Here is a 21129-nt window from a genome sequence, read left to right as displayed (position 1 = left end):
TCACCCCACCCTGCTCCGTCACAGTCTCTGTTCTTTCCATACTTGCTAAGATGGCCTTCAAATTTCTCGAACTTCCACAAGAACTGCAAGACCTCGTATACAGGAAGTACTTCGAAGAGGGCACCTTGTTCATAGATGAAATCTTCTCGAGCTCTGCCTCCTTTCGCCATAGTCGCCTACTTCCGCTACCCAGTCTCAGCATCGAGCAAGTCAGCAAGCGGGTCAGTAGAGATGCACGTGGTATGCGGCACCAACTTTGGCGCCACCTCGAGATCAGGCACGGCGTTGATACGCTTGGACGTTTCATCGAGGCGTCGAAGTTTGCTTGGATCAGGAAGAACATTACATCGATCGCTATCCGAAACACTGACATCGCCGGTAGTTGGCGAATGCGATCGTTCGGAAGTCTTGCTTGGAGATGCCCTCAACTACGATATATCCGCGTACAGCTGAATGGGTCCGAGCACACGCCATATGATGCAGTGCTCCCAGAGTGGGCAGTGTCAACAACAACCGATGACAGCAACCTGAGCCTTGTACGCCACCTTTTTCTGCCACAGCTAGCGGCTTGTCTGGCGGCAGTGTTCCAGGATGATTACGGTGTCGTGGCGGAGACGATGGTCCGATGGGTCGACAAGAGACAGAAGTTCGATGTCTGCAAGGTGAGTTGTTGGCCTTCAATTTGCCCGGCATTGCTAACGTCTTAGCAGACTATCACGTATAGCTTCAGGAGGAACGATATGGAGGTGGTGTCGAGGGAGGTGCAGAACATGCTCAAGGTAAAGGACGGTTGAGATGACAACCAAGCCACCCTCATTGGTATGTTCCTGACAAAGATGGCCATGACGTTACCAGAATTGATGTGGATGATGCTGCAAGAGCTGGGACTTGGATAGCTTTCAATCGGGTAGCGGTGTAGAGGGTAGGGTTACCGGTGCAAACTGCTCCTGTCGATGGCCGCAAGGGACCTTGTAATATGGCTAGCGATTCGATGGTACAGCACGGGACCGGATGGGTGTATAGATGAGTATTCTGAACTTACTGAAGACTGATAGTGATGTATCCTAGCTGGCTCATCAGCGACCGATAGATGCTTCTCATATTGTTGTGTCTCAAAGCATGATTGTTCGCGAGTGTAGGTGTCGTACAACATCCTGAGTATGCATGTGAATTCTCGTGGGGGCAGTGTCTACAGTTTTTTGGTTTTGCAAGCAACTCATCTCAGGAGCCTCCAAATCGGGACGTGCACAAAGATGGTCAAGCTTACCCCGGAAGAATTGATCAAGCCGACCATGAAGAATCACATTGTTCCCGGCGGTGGCTTCGAACACCATGATTACCGTTTTTGAACGACCTCACTGTCCTCTCACCAGTGATACTTACCCTAGGGATGCCCTGTATCCCGCGGCGTAGTGATGACTATGTAAGACCCAGGCATCAGCAGGCGTTGTTCAGTGACTGAGAGATCATCCGTCGGCGAGCTCCGGCGCGGCTATCCTTGGCTGCGAGGCTTGGGACAAGTACGTTGTAAGCACAATTTTGCCACAAGACAGCTCGAAAAACGGGTTGACATTCCGTAACGACGTCTCAGGGCGAAATTCGGACCTCTGGCGCAACGGTAGCGCGTTCGACTCCAGTCTCAGGGCTATCGAAAGGTTATCCGGTATGTGGTAGAATGCCCAAGTATCCAGTTCTCATAGCTAACGACAATTAGTTCAAATCGGGTGGGGTTCAACTTCATTTTTGCTCATTCGCAACATCTGGCCTCAATCTCCTTTTTGTTGTGCGAAACAGGTGGTGTGCATGACCAGAGTTTTACTGAGCGCGGGGACGAAAGCGGACTCGGTAAGCTGAGGAGAACAAGCGGCGCTGGTGCTGAGGCGAGTTGTCCTGACCATAGCTCAAGCGAGCTTCTGTTGTGTACGCCTGATGTTCTTCATCTTGACGAGGCACAGTGCTGGTAGCTGCGAAAGCCGCAGGAACGCCGGACGACCTGCGCATCTTCCCCGGTACGCGACTTGGTCGATGAACATGCTAGTACGGAATGGAGTACACGGCAGATATGCTTCGAGGCCTGCTTGGTCATAATGTGATGAGGGTCGAGAAATGGAAGCTTCTGAAGAGCACAAAGATGCCGGTCTTCATGGTCGTCGACCGTACCATCGGGTGACTCCTCGCAGCCCGTGCTCGAATGCCGCTTCACGCGTTTGTGGTCGTGCTCTTGCTTAGTAGGCCCTCCTGAGACTACTGATATCAAGCTTGCCGTGAATCCGATTTGCGGCAGTCGAGTGGCGGCGTGGTATCTCGTTGTCGTGGTAGGATGGGTCGTTGAACAAGTTTGTCGAGCTGCGTCAGGCTAAAAGTTCTCGAGACTGGTGGCAGGTGAGGGTTGTCATTAGAAGGCCAAAGACGAGTGGGACACGGACCGATGATGGTGCTGACAGACAGTCGAGGCCAAAAAGGTGTGAATTTCAGAGTTGCCTGCATGGTCGGAAACGTGGGAGGTGGTGTGTTTGCAGCAAACATTCAGGAAGGCGCGGCTAACGTTAATGTGAAGAGCGCCGGCATGAATGGCAAGCGCAACTACGAAAGTATTCTGCCATCGATAAGAATGAGCACGGTCAAACCGCGTTGCACATATAGCCAAAAAGTTCGCAGCAGTCAACACAATGTTGCGACACGATACTATTGCTTCTCATAGCACATCCTATCGGCAGCTCAATCAAAACTCGGCGACCTCCACATATTCGCTCTACTCCTCCTCCACACCTTCAGCTGCACATCAAACTCGTACCCTTCCTCCGAACCATCATCTTGCCCAAATACCCTGTCCTCATTCTCATCCTCACTGACCACCTCCGGCCGTCTCGCCATTCCTCGTCTCGACCGTGAACGTGTACGTCGCATGTGTCTCATACTCATAATCTAGGAAAACAAAAAAGAAAAATGTCAATCTTCATCACTAAGACATCACCGAGCAGCAGTTCTCCCCACCTTTTGAGTACTCCTCGGAACCTCAACAGCGACATAAGCATCCTCACCCATGGCATTCTCATGCTCTACCACCATTCGCCGCACTCTTTCTATCCGCTGCACAGCCGTTTCAAGCCGATCTAATCTCTTCCTCTTGTCACCATCCCTCGTCTCCAGCAGCTTGACCCGCTCTTCCAGCTTCGCCCGTGCCTTCCGTTCTGTTGCGACCATCTCGTTTGCCTGACCGAACAATTGCGCGGTCAGCTCCTCCAGCTCGGTCTGTGACTGTGCCAGACTGGTCTCCGCTTGCTGTCGTAGATTCCTCTCCGTCTCAAGACTTGTCTGCAGACCAATCAAGGTCAATGACTGCCCTTGCCGACCTGGATCCGTCGCAAATGGGGGAGGAGAATGTGCTTTCATGTATTCGGTGGTAGGAGTCGAGATGTTCGGCGCAGACTGATTCAGACCAGTATTCAATGGCGGCACTGGCGGCGTATCATCCTTCTTCCTGCCTGGTAGATAGGATGTAAGAGACGACAACCTCGACAACGACTGTCTGTTCATTTGCTTCTGCGCAAAGTTGTCCTTCTCCGGCACATCCTCTCTTGTCACAGGTGAGGGCTGCAAAGGTGCAACGGAAATGCTTCCCTCTCTCTCTTTCTGCAGTTTTGCGCATTGTGCTCTGAGTGATTGAACCTCATCCTCGTAATCTGCTAGTCTGTCGAGGTACGATGACGCTTTCGAGTTCAGCAATCGGACTTGTGTTTCGAGGTCGGTTATCCTCGTTTGTGCTTCGTTCGCATCGGAGGAGTGGAAGGTATGCCCACATTCGGGACAGTGTGAGGACATATTGTGCTCAAGTCGCAGTAATATACACCGCTGTGATATTTGAGTTCACAGCAGAGACAAGACTGGCGGTGGTGGTCTTCTAATAGAGTTACAGTGTCGATCCTCAGGAGTTAAGATTTCAATAGTCTGATCCTGCGGAACGTGGGTCAGGAGAGGGCAGCAATGACGAACATCAGGAAAGAAGTACTCGTGATACTATGGCATTTGTGTTTTGCATCCTACATAGCAAAGAACATCTTAGGAGATGAAGTCATCTTCGAGATGAACACATTCCTCCTTGGTCGTGCAGCAACCGAAACAACATGATCAAATCTCGTGGCTGGCATGGGATCATCCTGAGATACGAGCACGTTCGGTACGATCGGAAAGATAATCTTAGCCTAGATCGCGGTATCACGTGTCAACAGCAGCGCGTGACCGTCGACACCGACCGTATAGAACATGTGCTCTTTCATACACCCCTCTAGGCAGTATACATGCTCAGGAAAAACAGAACAGGACTTGGTAGGGATGATTGGCAATGCTAAGGATTCGCGCCGCCTCGTTGAGATAGGTCGTGCGCTTCAATTGCCCAGAGCCATGATCCTCTGCAAAGAACATCGCGACCATCGACAAGTACGGTTTCGCGAATAAGATCTTACTCAGTACTGTCCGCAGTCATCAGCTTCATGTCCTGAACTTATGTGCGATCCAAAGACTTCCAGATCGGCCTCACTGGCTGGCTGTACACATTCCAATGATTCATCCGTTCCACGCTTTTCAGTAACGAGCACATGAGCATGATTTACTAGCCTGATTCGATCCTCATCGGCCAGAAAGTTATCACCAACTAGTCTGCATAGGGCTTCTAGTCTTCGAGAAGTGTTTTGAAGCGACGGATCACTTCACCTCAAGTAGGATGGTACGTTAACCCCCGCAGCTACCGGCGATTTATGTTTCAGCTATGGTTGAATCGTTCGGGTCTATCAATGGTATGCCTCTGATTGTGGTTGGCTCACGAGGATTGCGCAATATCAACGTTCAAAACACCAACAGGCCAGAAGCCACTCTCGTCGAGCGACTAGCCATACCTCGAGGGGAACACAGAACAACCATCGATAGTCTAAAGACCAGATCGCAGCTAGATCGTTGAGTAAGTTCATGTCGCAGAATTACAAGGCGTAGTGCGAGATGCGGATCATGATGCTGAGCACATAGCAATATCGATATCCTTGTTCACAGGTATATAATGTCCTTCAAGGTCGGTCTGCACTCTACAAGTTCTTCGTCACATCTCGGTATCTCCATTCTTCAATTCGAGTTGCACAATTCTGAGACCACTTTCTACTCATACTCACAGCAGCCTCATTCGATACTCCCATCTTCTGTCATACAAGCCTCACACTTAGTCCAACCACTCACTCGCCATGTCTCTTGCAATCTTCGGTGCAGTCGTCGGCGCAATCAGTCTCGCTCTGGCCCCGGTGTTCATATCTTCCAGTGCGTTCGGCATCCAAGGCCACAGGCCCCCGCATACATTCGGGATACGAGTCTACCCAGGCTTCGGCTTGGCTGCTCACAACAAACACTTGGGTGGAAACATCCCGTCGGTGGCTGGTTGGGACCCGAATGGGAAGTACCTTGGCCGCGACCACAAGCACGGCCATCACATCGAAGCCGGGGGGTTCCGTGACATGATAGTCCATACCCACGGCACGAATGTCAGGCCAGAATACTTGGCTGTCGTCGCCCAACGCAAGGACGCCATTTGTCTAGCAGGGCTGGCAATCACTTACGCAGACACCGACAAGCCGGACCTCATTCTTGGCGACGTCTTTGCTATGTGCGGAGCGCCGTGGTATCAGAGCTTCAGCAAACTGCCTGGAACCGACCACGCCCCGTTGTGCATGTGGATGGGACCGGAAAGCAAGAAGCGGCCAATCGAGGGCACTAATGGCGACAACCGTGTTCCACCCAAAGGCATCTCTCTCCGCCTTCCTGATTTCGCGGGCACGGTGGTCAACGATGCCGTGATTGCTCAAAGAAACGAGAAGTCCTGGCTCGCTTGTGACCATACTGCTCGTTTGCAGGGGTACTACGATAACATGTCGGGACACTTCCAGATTCCCATTTTCAAGAACAGGCCGCTGCCAAAGCAGGAGAACGAGACGGACTCTGAGGACACTTTCCTTGACCAGCCATGGGAGATGTCTGATCCTCTCCACAGAGATATCTGGAAGAGGAATGAGACTGATGAAGGTATGAGAGTGTTCGGAGCCACATGTGAGCATCTGATTGACGATTGTTCAGGCGATTCCGACGAAGAAGGCATATCAGGCTGGGATGATTTTGACGCAGGTATGAAACTAGCAACAGATTTTCTAGAAACCGGACTAACACCTGCACCAGACTCCGATGATGAAGAAGCCGCAGCGACATGGGACCGGATCCTTCGTGACACACTCGTGAAAGGCGAACAAACTGCCGAGCATCTTTGCAGCTCCGAGACATCGATGGGACCAGATTGGTATTCCCAAAAAGAACACCACTACTGTCATATGGCCACCAAAACGTTGCTGCCAGGTTGCTCTGCAGTAGTGACCGAGGACTGCTTCGATGCAGAGAGGCACGAGATCCGCCACAAGGTCTGTCCTCCAGGAAGAAAGTGTGCTCGGGCTGCTGCACATATCCCGGTCAAGCAGTACAAGAATGTCGTTGACGAGCGGGATCAGGATTCTGACGAGGCTGGGCCTGGGTGGTAGACGCCTGGGAAAACAGCTCTGACGCAGAGTCGAGGCATGATTGACAGTCAATTGACGCTGAAGCTGGTCGGCGTTAACAATAGAATAAAATTGAGCATTTCACCAAGTATCTGCACCTCCTACAGTCTCTGATCAATCCTGACTGACATCGCCGTACGAACGTTTCGCTGTCCAAATGCTCTGAGTAGCATAGTCTATACTACCTTCGTTCTAATCGAGTGCAGTGTATCCATGAGACTGCGGAGAGCATGTCGAGACTCATATCGTTGACCAGCTGCCACAGCACACGACACTATGCCTCTTTCGGAATTCAGCCGCCTCGTAAAATGCGATGCCGGGCAAAGCAAGTACGATTGACAAATGACCTCTCCTCTGCAACATTCGCCTCCCATATGATCGCCTCACAGAACTCAGGTCTGATACGATAGACTATCAGACTTGACAATGTCGAGACACAACGCGCACCCTGTGTGATGCTTCCGACGCCGACGAAACCATCTTCGCTCTGCAGTGTCGCAACTTTTGGTCCCTCCACCACATAACACTTCTGAGCTGCTATGCCTGGCCTACCTGGTACGATCGAGAACCACAATCCCATTCTATGCTAATCCTCCCCAGCAAGCATCGATCTCGACCAATGCATCTCCCAACTCTACCAAAAGCAACTCCTCGCCGAACCCCTAATCGAAGCAATATGCGCCAAAGCAAAAGAGCTGCTCATGAAAGAGAGCAACGTCGTCCACATCTCCGCGCCAGTCACAGTAGTCGGTGACATCCACGGTCAATTCTTCGACATGCTCGAGATCTTCAAAATCGGTGGTTTTTGTCCTGATACCAACTATTTATTCTTGGGTGCGCTGGGCCACCACAACCACGAATACAACCACTGACACATCCAGGCGACTACGTCGACCGCGGCCTCTTCTCCGTCGAAACCATCTCCCTCCTCGTCTGCCTCAAACTGCGCTACCCATCCCGCGTCCACCTCATCCGCGGCAACCACGAATCTCGCGGCGTCACCCAATCCTACGGCTTCTACACCGAATGCGCGCGGAAATACGGCAACGCGAACGTCTGGCATTACTTCACGGATATGTTCGACTTCCTCACGCTGTCCGTGGTGATCAACGACCAGATCTTTTGCGTTCATGGGGGGTTATCACCGAGTATACACAGCATCGACCAGATCAAGATCATCGACCGGTTCCGCGAGATCCCCCATGAAGGACCAATGGCCGACCTAGTCTGGAGTGATCCAGACCCAGAAAGAGACGAGTTCAGTTTGAGTCCGCGAGGAGCAGGATATACATTTGGCGGAGATGTGGTCAGGAAGTTCCTGCAGGTGAATAGCATGTCGCACATATTACGGGCGCACCAGCTGTGTCAGGAAGGATATCAGATATTGTACGATGATCGGCTTAGTACTGTCTGGAGCGCGCCGAATTATTGCTACAGATGTGGGAATCTGGCGTCGGTGTTGGAGGTTAGTGATGCTGGGGAGAGGTTCTTCAATATCTTTGATGCGGCGCCGGAGAATGATGAGCATCGGGCGCAGCAGCAGCAACAGCAGCAGATGCAGCAGCAGGGAAAGGATGGTGTTAATCCGATCGCAGACTATTTTCTGTGAGGAGAATGGATGTGCGAGGTGGATGAGAGATGACCAGAACAATACCCAATTGTGGATGAACAGATGGAATTTCCAAGCTCAGAATCTAAATGCTGACACGCTTGATGTCGAAATGATCACGCATAATGAGACCTTCCCCAATCCTCATCCTACCTCAGTCGCCTTCATGCTCGCGGCAATCTCACATTCAGCAGCCACGCTCGGTCAGTCACCAGATCTCGTCGCCCATCACACTCGCCGTGACCAAGCTTAGTTCTTTGGCCACTCCTTCACAATCTCAAAAGCCCACTCAAACTTCAAATGCGCCTGATTATCATCATCCACAAACTTACTCACAGCCTCATACTTCCCCCTCACCAACATCCCACTCGGCGCCTCCTCCGCCGCAAACACCTTCTCATGCACCGGCTTATCAGTCGTATTCGGCGGGAAACTCCCAATCATCTCCTGGTCTTTGCCGACGGGGATACCCTTGCGCTTTACCTGCTGGACGTATTTCAGGCCGGAGAGGACTTCGTGTTGCACGACGAAGGTGGCGCGCATGCGATAGGTTGTTCCTTCTTTGATGGCGAAGGGGTGGGTTTTTAGGGCTTCGAGTTGGCCGGGTTGGGAGACGTCGAGGGTTATGTCGGGGCGGCCGTCGACCATCTAAGAAGAGGGTGAGCGGGCATATCGAAGGAGGATGGCATTGCCGATGAGCGATGGAAGGCCATCAGGTTGGTGAACTTACCAGTGTGAGGCCTTTGATGATGCATCTTCGTGGGTCGTTGGGATCTGAGATTGATGCACCGGTTCCGAGGCCTAGCGAGGCTTTCCATCTGTTCATGGCATCATCTTCCTGGTCTGTAGTCTACTGTTAGTCGTGCTGACCGCAACGTTGGCACGGTGGGCGAGGGGAGTCGACGTAGATCATCGGGAGAGCAATTCCGTGAATGATCAAAACCATAGTTGTACCAGTGGCATCAGAATTGTATGATTTGTAGGATAGCTGTAATCACGCTTGCACCTCGTTGTGCTGCTGCCGGGTTCGAATTGATCTGAATCGCACCTACCTAGTTTCTGGTATTCTTCCATTGTCTTCTTCTCACCGACTTTGAAGCCAGGAGTTTGCTCGGCTTGAAGATCGTCGGCCATGGTTGTGGTTTCTTTTGCGGTTTCTGGACTTCCTTTCAGTGAATTGCGTAGGACAAAGCGTCGGACAGGTTTTGCTCTTATGCTTCGTTTGTTTGTTCCAAAACCTGGGTCAGGGAAATGTCTCTTGTTTCAAACAAAGCGGTCAATGTAAGCCGGTGGGGCTGGCGGGCAGAGCGTGCCAAGAGCCTCACTTGCCATGTCCAGGCTGTCAGGCAAACATGTCACGATCACGGAAGAGGACAGGAAAGAAAAGGACCTCATGAACTTGGCAACATGGTGTGAGGGGATGCTGCATAGTGCTCAGAAGAATGTGGACGAAAGGCCACGCTCACGATGCTTCGCGCAGACCACGATGGTGTTCTGTCAAGACAAAGCCGACATGCTGAAATTGTCCAGCGACTTCATGCCCAAAAAGTGATTCGTTAGGAGAAGCTTTCTTACGAGCCGAAGCGTAGAAGCGGTCATGATTCGAGATGATGTGATGCGACAAGCTGTGCTTTCCTCCTTGGAGCTCGCCGACGAGTGATTTCCTCGCGATAAATTGGATCTTATCCTAAGCTCGCCAGCCATCCCATCGACCTTTCCTCAACAAGACCAGCCTCCCTTTTAGTTGAAGCTCAATTTCTCCATACTTCTCGGCTCCTGGGTTGCTGCTTCCCTGCAGGCACTTCCGTCACCCTCGACCGCGACTCCATCTCTTTCGTTGCGACTTCAGATTGTGGTGTCCGTGTGTTCTGTTCTTTCGTTCGTTTCAGCTACCAACATTAATCCTTGAGCGTGTTCGAGATCTTATCCTTGCTTATCGCATACCAATCACAGCCCTCCGAGGTTCATTCCTGCGCACAACTGCAACTCGATCGCATCATATCACCACTGCTTGACCAATGTCGCGAACACTACCCGAGAAGCGCAACCCGCTCATTGCGGAGGACGTCGCGCCAAACAGTATGCATTGTTCCGAAGGATGCGCAGATCGTTTGCTGATGAGACGCAGGAGATGAGCTACTGGAACGAAGAAGACTGGGTCGAACGCGACTATCCGTGAAGTCAACCTTGGTCGGAACTACCAATGCGACAAAGCAAGAGAATCTTGGGCCCGTTGAGTATGCGCACTTGAGAGCGCCGCTGCCGGAAGACCTTTCGAGCTCAGAGATCTTTGCGCCTCAGCCAGGTCAACCACACCCGCAGACATATTTCCTGATGGTATGTGCTCAGCTCTAGTGTCGCGATCGAGCTAACAATTTCACAGAGACGGAGCAAAGATGGATTCGTTAGTGCGACTGGCATGTTCAAGATCGCATTTCCATGGGCACAGCACGCGGAAGAACGCGCAGAACGCGATTATTTGAAGACTTTGGAAAGCACAAGTACCGATGATGTAGCGGGGAATGTCTGGATAGCTCCGGAGTTTGGTACGGCATCACTTTGTTGTCACTTGCTATCGCAACTAACACATTTTAGCCCTCGATCTCGCTGACGATTACGGTCTACGACACTGGATTGAAGCATTACTAGACCCGATGGATATCCAATCTTCGCCCACGAGTTCGAGAAAGAACATCGCAGAGCCACCGAAATTCGATTTCTCGTCGTCTATCAAAGATGTCAAACTGTCACCACCTCCGACGGTAAGCAAGCGAGGCAGAGGCGCACGAGCATCTTCACCGAGCAAAAGTACACCCATACCAGCAAAGGCCACGTCGCCGAAAAAGAAGCGCCAAACGAAGAAAGAGAAGGAAGCAAACAATGCATTCGCCAATGCCGCAAGCGCAAGCCTACAGTCTGCACTCGATGACGCACTCAGTATCGCTGAAGGCACACCAGCACCAGAATCAGTCACAAACGATGTCGAAGAAGATGAAGGACTCGCACTTGACGTCGACGGAGAGGCACCAGCTGAAGACCACGAAGACTCGAAAGTTCACGTCGAAGTCGATCAGGAAGCCGAGGTCAATGGCGACACAGAAATGACACACACAAACGTCACAGTCGAAATGCCAGTCGGCCTGCCAGATCTGCCACTGCCAGAAGATACAGAAGCCATGCTCGAGAAGGCAAAGCAGATGGTCGAAGAAGCAAAGACGTTGGAGGGATCACCAATTGCTAAGAGCACGAGGAAAAGAAAGGTTGAGGAGGTGGAGCCAAGTGACATTGATACTGAATTGCCCGTGCAGCCGGCTAAGAGGGCCAAGGTGCTCGAGGAGAAGTATAAGAGGGAGAGAGTCAGGACAAGGGCTGTATTTGGTGTTGCTGCGAGTTTGGCTGTTGCGTAAGTTTGTGCTACTCAGAGTTGTGGACGTTGCTAACATGTGAACAGGGCTGTGATTCCCTACCTACAGTCGTTGCTGTGATTCAATTCTGGGTGGTTTCTTGCGGGCGGTAATTGTGCTAGATCTAGCTGCGTGGGGACAGACGAGAGAGCAGGAGAGTACAGCATATTGCACAGGTGCTCCTCCGGGTTCAGACGCATGCTCGAACAGTTGAGGACAAATGCAAATTTCACTTTCGAACATACCATCTCAAGAGTTCCACCTGGAGCTGTTGCGTGAAGCGTCTGCGTTCAAGATGAAAGAATGCCCGCCAGCTAGTATCTAATCGGTGATCAGCTACCACATCCTGCGATCCGCGACCACTACAGTTTGTACGCCTGATATCCTCGGTCTTGCCACGAATGAGAACTACCTGCAAGACTCTCCATTGACTTGGGCTGCTGTGCCAGTGTCCATGCCAACTAAGCTTCGTTGTAACCTTCTTGGAGCGTGTGTTGGCTCAGCATCTTGATGTTAGCATACTGACCGGATTTCTTCCTTAAATCACCACATGCGTCCAAGCTGCTTGAAGCTCCAAGCCCATCTTGGTCGATGCTTCGTCGTCTCGCGAATGAGACATCTTTGTCGTGCGTGACTGCTTCTTCGCACCCGTCTCGGACATTCATGGTTCGCGGCAGGTTGATTCTTGACTCAGACAAGCATCCACGCCTCCACTTATTCCTCATCCTCATCCTGCACGCCTTCCTCTTCTGCCACCTCTCCGAAGGGTTCCCAATCAGCGGCATAGCCTTTGCCTCGTTGTACTAGATACCTGGTAATTTCTGGTTCGTCTGATCTGAAATCGACAGACAGGATTTCGGCACCTGCCTCGGTGAATCGCACGGTCACAGTCTACCAAGAATTAGCTGAAAGTGGAAAACCGAAGATGGCTAGTATACCTGATACACATCAACTCGAAGGTCTCGGCGCCACCACTGTAACGTACGCATGCTTGCTGTCAAGCTATAGTCGTCTCCATATTTGTCCGCCAGGATCGTCGCGAGACTTCTAGGCTGTAGCTTCTCCATCATAATCAGGTATTCGTCGATCTTGTCCTCGGACCAGAGCTCATTGAGAAAATCGTGTCCACGTTCAGCCTCACTTGCACTTGCTGTTTGGTGCTGGAAGTGAAGACGAATATTATGAAGCTTCGTACAGTTAATCACGAGCTGCTTCAGGCTATCGAAAGATGGAAAGCTACCATCACAACAAATTTGCTGGATCTCGATACTGCTGATGTTGTTGCGCACCCAAAGGAAACGATCTGAGCGGGCAATAGCATCGATTGGTTGCTCGTCTGTGACCGACGCATTTTCAACCGTCAAATGTGTCCATGCTCTGACTCGTGCCGCCCGTGCAGCGCCCTGCACTCTTTTGCACGTAAGGTCGATGTCAAGTCGCGGAAGGTTGCCAACACGATATGTGTCAAGCTGGACGACATATGGTGGGAAGGGTTCCCTGTATCGTTCTAGCCACAATGATGAGTCTCCGAAGTATTTGTCATAGATGATGTCTTGGATCTCTTGTGGCAGATGGAGAAGTCTGAAGTGTGTCGGCGAAGTCGAGACATCTGCGCATCTGTCGAATTCCGAAGCGGTCGTCTCGATAGAACCGGCCATTGGGTAGAACTTCTTCGCTGACCTCGTGTAGGATGGAACTGGTGAAGGTCACTGTATGTATTTACCTTGCCACACCTGACTCCGAAGAAGGGTTGGTCGTGACAGCCAAGAAGAAGGAAGCATTACAAGAATCAACGAAAGAACTTTGCTTGAGAATGTGTTTGATCACTTTTCAGTCAATGGCAGTGAAAGCTATCCGACTCGGGTTGAGATCACATGTAATCGCCGTGCAAAATGAATTAATGCATCCAGAGAAGTGACGCGGCAACGCGTTCTTTCCACTCGAATTGAAGCTGCTGCCTCAATCAACAGGTGCCATCATCTCTGTCCCTACCTTGCGAAAAGACAATGCTGTCGGTCAGTTGGGATCGCGCTCGCCCTTGACGACTGACTCAGGATCAGCAGGTATGAAAGCCATCCATACATTTTCGTTGCTACGCTAGCGATACATCAGAAGGAATCATCGGCAGAAATTCAACCCTTGATACTTCGTGTCATCACGATCAACATGGCTTTCCATCACACCTGATCGACGTGGTGAGTAGCTAAATCTGTTGTAAGAAGCAAGAAGGTAATGTACTACGGCAGAAGGAAAAGAGTGGGGACAGCTTGATTCGTTTGAGCAAGGGCTATGGTGCCAGTCCGGGCACTCTCCCGGCCCGAGGGCCAAAATCAAGCCAACCAGACTTGGCGTCCGCCGCCCATAAGTGCTACCTGGCCTCGCTGGATCATCTCGACCATTGATGTACTCGGGCATGCCTCAATTTCATCCTTCTGAACAATACCTTCATACTAGATCAGCGTCTCGCTCGCCAGCCGTATGGCAGTGGTGTGGTCTCAGATCATCACCCACAATCATGATCGTTGCACCTAGAGTGACGTGGTCTGGCTTTCGTGTGCGATTTCACGTTACAAGATCCTACTCTGGCGACGTTCCAGTACCTGGCAGCGGCCTGCCAAAAGCCTCCGTCGCAACTCGAAACTTGACGCCAACAACGTTATATATAAGAGCACGTGCACCTGTATCATGCCTCATGGCTCGTGGTGTGAGTAGATTTGACCACCTGCTCTAATTGCTATCTCTCCGAGCGAAGCGTTAATGAAACACTTACCGAAGGCCAACGGAGGAAGACAACATACTGGCGGTACCTGGCACGTACCTGCCTGTGTTCGGGCAGTCTGATCTCTGTTTTACACTGGGCATTCGCGAAGTCACAACCTTGGACCAGGTGAGGCAAGCAGTCACATAGCAGGTTGCCTGCCGCAACAGGCTCGGTCAGTTGAGCTTCTTGAGCCTCTTCCTACGCACCCTGTCTGATAGCTCTTTCATCATCAATATTGCAGCTATAAGTCCTAACATCTCAGCCCATGCTTAGGGACATCCGGCAAGCACTACCAGCTGACTGCTGCAGACCATGTCTCTTCCTCGAATACTTATCGCAGCATCTTCTCACGACCAACGAGAACAATCCAGCAGCTGTCAAACACCTGCTGCTTCACCTGATATCGAACCCACAGCCTCGCAATGCATCGACTTCCATCTGACAACGGTCACTCGCCACAGCCCCACGCCAGCTTACATCGTCCATTTTCGGTTCTGGCGCATGAATGCATGCTGCGACAGGCTCTGACAACGCGAACTCTGACCATATGGAACTACGAAGATCTGTCGCATCCAGCCCATCACGTCCTGGGTCACATTTCAGGATCGTCTCGGCAAACCTGGAACGCCCCAGATGAAGACAGCGATTATTACAAAAGGCTCGTCATGTGCTCAGCTGGCTCGGTCTCGCCAGCGTACCTGAGATTGGACTCCGGATATGGCGTTTCGTGAACAAAGATGCGCAGCAGGAAGACTCGAATAGATGTTCTGGCATATGAAGCTAAATATGGGCGGTGCACAGACCACATACACGAATCTTTGTCCTTGAGGACCACGCATCTTCTAGATACAACCCCTCCATCTAGGTTTTCGCAATCTATTGCTTTCATCAACAATCAGCTGCGACAACACTCGAGCTCAAAATGGTAAAGCGCGAGCTGAGAAATGGCAGGTCATACGACACCGATGCCCAACCGGCAAGGAAGAAACGCAAGACCACCTCGCAGCAGCATACGACTAGGAGCGGACGTATCTACAACACCAGCAGCGTGTCGAGGGAGAAGCAAAAGCAGACAAAGTCGACCAGCAAGAAGGCCGACGACAGGTCGAGAAACAATGCCTCGAGTGCCGACTCACCTGACCACGACACTGATCCGGATCAAGCGTCTGCCGGCGCTCAGACATCCGCATCAGAGCCCAGAAATCTTTCGCGGCTATCAGACGAGGTCACACTAGCGATCCTTGGACAACTTATGCTGCCGCACTACAGTACCAAGAGAGTTACCCAGTTTCCCCGTCCAATAGGCAGTAATAGGGCCATTACAAGCGTCAACAAAAGGCTCAGAGGCATAGCTCTGGACGAGGAAATGAAAAATGTCCTCTACGTGGTCTTTCGGCTTCATATGTGTGATTGCATCCCCTTCGAGGGTGGCAGTGAAGATTTTGCACAGAACGGATGGGATCAGCTTAAAGACTACTTGGAGCTGTTCTCTGAGAGGTCACCAGATTTTATCGAAGAATACAACAGCATTCGGGAGGACGAGGCGTCGAACCCTGATGAGCTGCAGACTTTGTCCTCTGTGGTCATTGACTTGAAAGAATTTGACGGCGATTGCCAGTGCGACGCCATTGAGGTCCAAGAGGCATGTTACCGAGCAAACAAGCTTCAGGATTTTTTGCTGTGCTACCTGATTGAACAGATAACCCCCTTATTCCAGCAAATCGATATCACCTGCATTATCTACTCGAGAAAATGCATGGATATCTGCGATAACCTACTGGAAGACATGTCTCATTCCATCCGGAGAACGAACCATACGACAGTGACCCAGGCCGGCGGACTTCGCGATTCTCGACACAATGCACAAACTCTGGTGCAAACTCTGACCGCAGATTGGGACGTCACGTCTTTGACTGCATGTCTTCTTTGGTCACTAAACTATTATGGCTCCTTGTTGGACGAAGGCATGCCATCATATTACTTAGCCACAAACGAGATCATCGCCCTGGATACATACACACGCCCAGCTTTAAGGCTGATAGGACTTTCGCGGAGGCTTGGCCAGCTGGATGAAGCAGGCCGGCGCTTATTCGCTAACATAGGAAACCTACACGTGCTGTGCATGCAAACGTTTGCGCACTACCGCCTTCGGTTGTCCAACAGTCCTGAAGCACAGAATCATTGGTCCCGCAACGATGACAGTGAAGTTCCCGTTCACACGCAGGGCCGTCACCGCATCTGGGAAGGTGTGGCTGAAGTTTTCAAAAAACGTAGGCAATTCGCTGAAGAAAATGGTCATTTTGTGTCTGCAGTCGACTTCTGGTGTAGCGTCAAGCAAGCACAAGCCGGTTGGGAACTTACTCAGGTGCGGAATGTACTCGCCTTTCCTTCGGAAGATGAATTATATGAGGATGAAGGATACGATTCGAGACTTCAGGCGGTTGCTGAGCTCATGATCCATGCCCAGGAGCGCTTCTTCTGGGTTGAGGAACAGCTCAAGAAACGTACTCTTCAAGACAGAGCCGCGGTCAAAAAGTGGCGTCGTCGATGGTTGAGATGGTTTCAGCCTGTGAACAAGGCAGTTGAGAAACTAGACTCATTCGAACACCAACGGTATGAGAAGGCACAGTACGAAGAGGCTGCAAAGAGGGCTAGTCATAAGACCGGTGGAATGTCGACGAGACCAATTGGGAGCAAAATTGAGAAGCCGAAAAAGAAGTGGAAGAAGTAAGATTACAACAAACCGGTCGAGAAGCGATTCTTGGAAAAACCTGAAGCCTGCAAGCTACTCATTAATTTCAGGCACGAAATCTACAAGCTTCCGGTAGCAACCCCAGCTGCGAACGCACCACATGGCGGAGACAACGATGAATCAGGTGGGAATACGACCACTGCCCAGGAGACACACGAAGATGCTGCTAATGACGGCGGAGATCAGCAGCAAGAGGAGGGACCAGCTGTCTCGGAAAAGGAGCCATCAGAGGGTGAGATCTCGGAGGATTCGGCATCGACGGAGGATATTATGGCGTTGGTTTCGCGCCGAAGGTCGAGCTCAGAGTACGAGACTACTAGCGACGAAGACGACGATGCTTCGGACAAAGATACCACAGGAGCGGAAGGATCATCGGACGAGACCGAGGATTCGGAAGAGGAAGATGACTGGGACGGAAAGAGTCCGGAGCAGGATGATGTAGTCTCCGAAAGTGCTGATGATACGGGGGATGATCCCGACGGTAGTCGGGAGCTCGACGAGCAAGATGAGGAGGAAGGTGAGGAGGAAGGTGAGAATGAAGAAGTTGAAGAAGACGAGGGAGACGAGGAAGATGAGGACAACGAGCACGATGAGGACGATAAGGACGGCGAGGAAGATAAGGAAGACGAGGGAGACGAGGACGACGAGAACGGCGAGGAAGGAGACGACGGAGAGGACCACGAGGAAGGAGAGGATAAGGAAGATGATGGATCTGAGGATGGAGCTTAAAGCTCTCGTTATGTAGATTATACAAGTAACCTTTGTCACTCATGGTACGATGTCATCGTATTGCTTGGTATAACACTGCTGGAGGTTCTTGAGGGTGAAACAACACTACCATCGAGCGGATCATGCAGATGGTCAGCGAGCCTGAGCTCCGGACATTCCTGACGCGTAACGACGTTCAGGTAGCTGCTTGAACGTATGATAGAGCCGCTAGAGACATGCACGTGAGATCGATCACCATGCGGACGACTAGGTGCTCGACTCCTTGCGTGGGCCGCACTAATGGTCGTTGCCGGCGATAGCGCTATTAGATGTCGTGTGATGCCATCGGTCGAAGACAAGCGATAGAGATCTCACATTACGGTACAAGAGACCTGAAGGCGGCTCTCCTCACAACCCGTCCCAAAACAAGGAACTGACTTGTTCTGGAAGGCCGTAGCCTGTACAGTGACGTCTGATAAGACCGTTTAGGACGTGCCAACGTGATGGTACGTGGGGATATGAACACGTAGGTTTGCGCTGCCCTCCTCCAACCAATGAGAAACTTTTGCTTCCCTAAGTGTGGCTCAGACAGGCGCCAGCCAAGCTGTGGCTGATCATGAATTGGAAGGGTCTGTAATTCCGAATGAGGATCCAGATGGGCATAGACCACAATATACATGTCATCTTGCATAGTTCTTCTGGCTAATTTCTCCTCGATTCGACTGAATCTCATTCGAGATCACGCATGGGCCCAATTTGCTCGGGACGAGACGCATCATGCACGACGCCCTCGGGAACTTGACGCGATGAGTATCGTCATACCGCTGCAATATACACAACTTCTCGCGGAGATCGGTGTGTGTAGGGGAACAGCCTAAAATTGCGCTGATGTCACATACAACAGCTGGCCGCGGTATACAGAGCTGATAGATATAAGGGCACATTGAGGCAGGTCAGAATCATGTTCTCCCAAGCACAATTCATAGCTCAGGTAACAGCAGTTCAATCAGTACTCTTCCCTTCTTCTCCACCGTACCTCAAAAGAGCTCCCACCTAATCTAACTCTTTCCTCATACTCGACCTCTATCTCTGCAATGGAAGCTGCCAAGAACTTTGTCGCTCAGCACACTGCCCGGACGGGTCACTTCACTGATGTTGAAGAAGTTGTTCGACCTGCAGTCACTTGGGAACATGTCTACCCAACACGAGATGAGGTAGTCACCGAAGCGGTTGACCGAGAAGTCCATCTCGACCATTACCACACCACAGTGCAGCCATTGTCTCACCACGAGACCCTTCCCACCAAGCACACCCACAATCTCTTGCCAGCAAAGGAGGCTCGTTTCGAACATGACGATGTGGAGGCAACCAAGCGTCTGGCCGCAGATCTTGCTGCACACTTCAAGGATACACTCGTCGTTGAGCCCACAACCCACTCGACTGCGCAACTACCAACAGTAGTTGGCGAACATTGGCACCACCACGTACACGAGGTGGTCCAGCCAATCATCTACAAGGAGACCATCCAAGAGGAAGTCGTGCACACTACGATACCCATTCACGAAGTTCACCACAACCGTGCGGAACACCACACCATGTCCCAACTTCCAGTCAAATCCATGGAAGAGTTCCAGGCTACCGCTCACAGGGCACCACAACACGAGACCTACGACGGTGTACCACGTCCATACAACGAGAAACTCGCGACCACAATCGAGAAGCTCGGTTTGGGACACACCATAACTCCACCACGTGCAGTCCCAACTTCAATCACAACTACGTCCACCACCACGAACACAAACACGAACGTTTCGCATGAGCCACGAACTCCTGTTAACCAGCGGTTCCGCAGAAATAGTTCTGTTAGCAGCTCGTCATCAGCCTCGTCTACTCGCGACCCAATGACACCAAAGACACCTCGATCGCCTGTGTTCCGGTCACGCCATGAGAAGATGCCTTCCAACGGAGCTACCCAGCCAGTCAAGGTTGTTGGTGCCGATGGTGCGGATATGTCTCCACGATCATCCAATGAGTCGACGGGACGACGAGGTTTCCTGGGCAGATTGTCTGGACGTGCTTGAGGAGCATATGATTGACCAATTGTACAATAATAGTAGCGAGGAGTCTGGAATTGAGCGATATGCGAAGAATGATCTATGATGATGATGATGATGTTTGTACATTAGACTGTCTGATAGCGAGGAGTTTGTACTGTGCTTTAGTCCATTTAGTATGAGCGAGAAATTTAATCCTTCCGAATATTATCACGAGGTTCATGCAGTGCGCTGTGTCCTCTGTCCGACGTTCCCACTCTTGGTGCTCTTACTATCACTTCCTCCGTGCTGACAGCGGTGATGACGATGAAGACCGAGATATAGTTTGCTGGGGTCGCATTTAACGGAGTGCTCCTCCGTGGTGAAGGTCGAGTCGACAGCTGAAGATCATGGAGTTTGGGAGGCAAACCCACCGAGCTGTGCGCTTCAACGACTCCCTGAAACTGGTGCCCCAAAAGTCCTGTTTCGGGCAGCGGACCTTCCCACTGAGCTCGCCAGCAACGAGCGGAGATCAGCGTTATCACCCCCCGGAGAAGCCCGATGCACAGCCAGCAGCAGAATCGCCAACGACAAACTGTTCACGAATATACTCATGCAGGAACAAGCACAGCTCGCCACGAGAGGTAAGATATGTGAAGGTATGACAACAATCAACGTAGTACGTGCTGTTCAGGTCAATGAGGCAGGCAGGAAAGCAGAAGAATCAGAAGCAGCTTCTGGAGCCAGTTTTGCTTTGATATCCAATTCTATTCGATCAAAAGAACACCCACGATGTCCTCCTCTTGACAACGCCTCACATGCCCAGCTCACAACGCACACGACTCTACGAACAACTCGCAGGTTCGAACACATAGTTCACAAACAATTAGTGAACAAGGAAGTCCAGTAGGCGACCATCAGCAGCGGGCTCCCCAATGAGTGAGTCACTTCGAAAGGCCATTGCAGCAAAAAGCGTGAAATGGCAAAAGAAGAGCAACTCCCACCCCCGAAAGGATGGAAGCCAGCTAAAGGGGATCGAACCCAGAAACCGAAGTTTTGACCATTTATTGTAGCTACTCTTCTGAGCATACAGTTTGAGTATCTGGTATATAAATCAAAGACATTGGGGTGTACTCCGTAGCACGTGAGCAACGATAAGGAGAGTGGTAACAAGGATAGGGATGGGAGTGGATCCGGGGTATCAGGCACACTGAGCAATCAATAGACGTACTTCATACGATAGCTATAGACTCGACCGGGTGGCCTTCATCTAACTGCCAT

At 51.3% G+C, this 21129-nt stretch overlaps 7 protein-coding genes and 1 non-coding gene across 8 annotated transcripts; 5 read left to right on the top strand and 3 right to left on the bottom strand.

The window, feature by feature from the left end:
- The first annotated feature begins 1601 nt into the window (after nt 1-1601).
- Nucleotides 1602-1734, top strand: PMZ80_009523. Its single transcript has one exon. It is a non-coding gene; the product is annotated as a tRNA-Trp (tRNA).
- A 1236-nt stretch (nt 1735-2970) lies between these two features.
- Nucleotides 2971-3822, bottom strand: PMZ80_009522 (uncharacterized protein; the record flags this gene model as incomplete). The annotated part of the gene is made up of 1 exon (XM_064877916.1): nt 2971-3822. One exon carries the CDS (start codon nt 3820-3822, stop codon nt 2971-2973), a length of 852 nt encoding a protein of 283 aa, XP_064726641.1.
- Nucleotides 3823-5228: 1406 nt separating this feature from the next.
- PMZ80_009521 (uncharacterized protein) lies at nt 5229-6563 on the top strand (the record flags this gene model as incomplete). Its single annotated transcript, XM_064877915.1, has 1 exon — nt 5229-6563. One exon carries the CDS (start codon nt 5229-5231, stop codon nt 6561-6563), a length of 1335 nt encoding a protein of 444 aa, XP_064726640.1.
- A 1876-nt stretch (nt 6564-8439) lies between these two features.
- Nucleotides 8440-9324, bottom strand: RDI1 (rho GDP dissociation inhibitor; the record flags this gene model as incomplete). Its single annotated transcript, XM_064877914.1, has 3 exons — nt 8440-8838; nt 8921-9033; nt 9243-9324. 3 exons carry the CDS (start codon nt 9322-9324, stop codon nt 8440-8442), a joined length of 594 nt encoding a protein of 197 aa, XP_064726639.1.
- An 884-nt stretch (nt 9325-10208) lies between these two features.
- On the top strand, nt 10209-11675 carry PMZ80_009519 (uncharacterized protein; the record flags this gene model as incomplete). Its single annotated transcript, XM_064877913.1, has 5 exons — nt 10209-10269; nt 10319-10527; nt 10574-10736; nt 10786-11593; nt 11642-11675. 5 exons carry the CDS (start codon nt 10209-10211, stop codon nt 11673-11675), a joined length of 1275 nt encoding a protein of 424 aa, XP_064726638.1.
- A 633-nt stretch (nt 11676-12308) lies between these two features.
- PMZ80_009518 (uncharacterized protein) lies at nt 12309-13252 on the bottom strand (the record flags this gene model as incomplete). The annotated part of the gene is made up of 2 exons (XM_064877912.1): nt 12309-12485; nt 12533-13252. The coding sequence occupies 2 exons, from the start codon at nt 13250-13252 to the stop codon at nt 12309-12311; spliced, it is 897 nt and encodes a 298-aa protein (XP_064726637.1).
- Nucleotides 13253-15277: 2025 nt separating this feature from the next.
- On the top strand, nt 15278-17836 carry PMZ80_009517 (uncharacterized protein; the record flags this gene model as incomplete). The annotated part of the gene is made up of 2 exons (XM_064877911.1): nt 15278-17082; nt 17158-17836. 2 exons carry the CDS (start codon nt 15278-15280, stop codon nt 17834-17836), a joined length of 2484 nt encoding a protein of 827 aa, XP_064726636.1.
- A 1073-nt stretch (nt 17837-18909) lies between these two features.
- Nucleotides 18910-19896, top strand: PMZ80_009516 (uncharacterized protein; the record flags this gene model as incomplete). The annotated part of the gene is made up of 1 exon (XM_064877910.1): nt 18910-19896. One exon carries the CDS (start codon nt 18910-18912, stop codon nt 19894-19896), a length of 987 nt encoding a protein of 328 aa, XP_064726635.1.
- Nucleotides 19897-21129: the final 1233 nt, after the last annotated feature.

This window comes from Knufia obscura (assembly GCF_036327395.1).
Source record: "Knufia obscura strain CCFEE 5817 isolate CBS 148926 chromosome Unknown scaffold_13, whole genome shotgun sequence".
Classification (NCBI taxonomy): Eukaryota; Fungi; Ascomycota; class Eurotiomycetes; order Chaetothyriales; family Trichomeriaceae; genus Knufia; species Knufia obscura.
The sequence above is the reverse complement of the archived record's forward strand: the minus strand, read 5'-3'. Positions and strand labels throughout refer to the sequence as shown.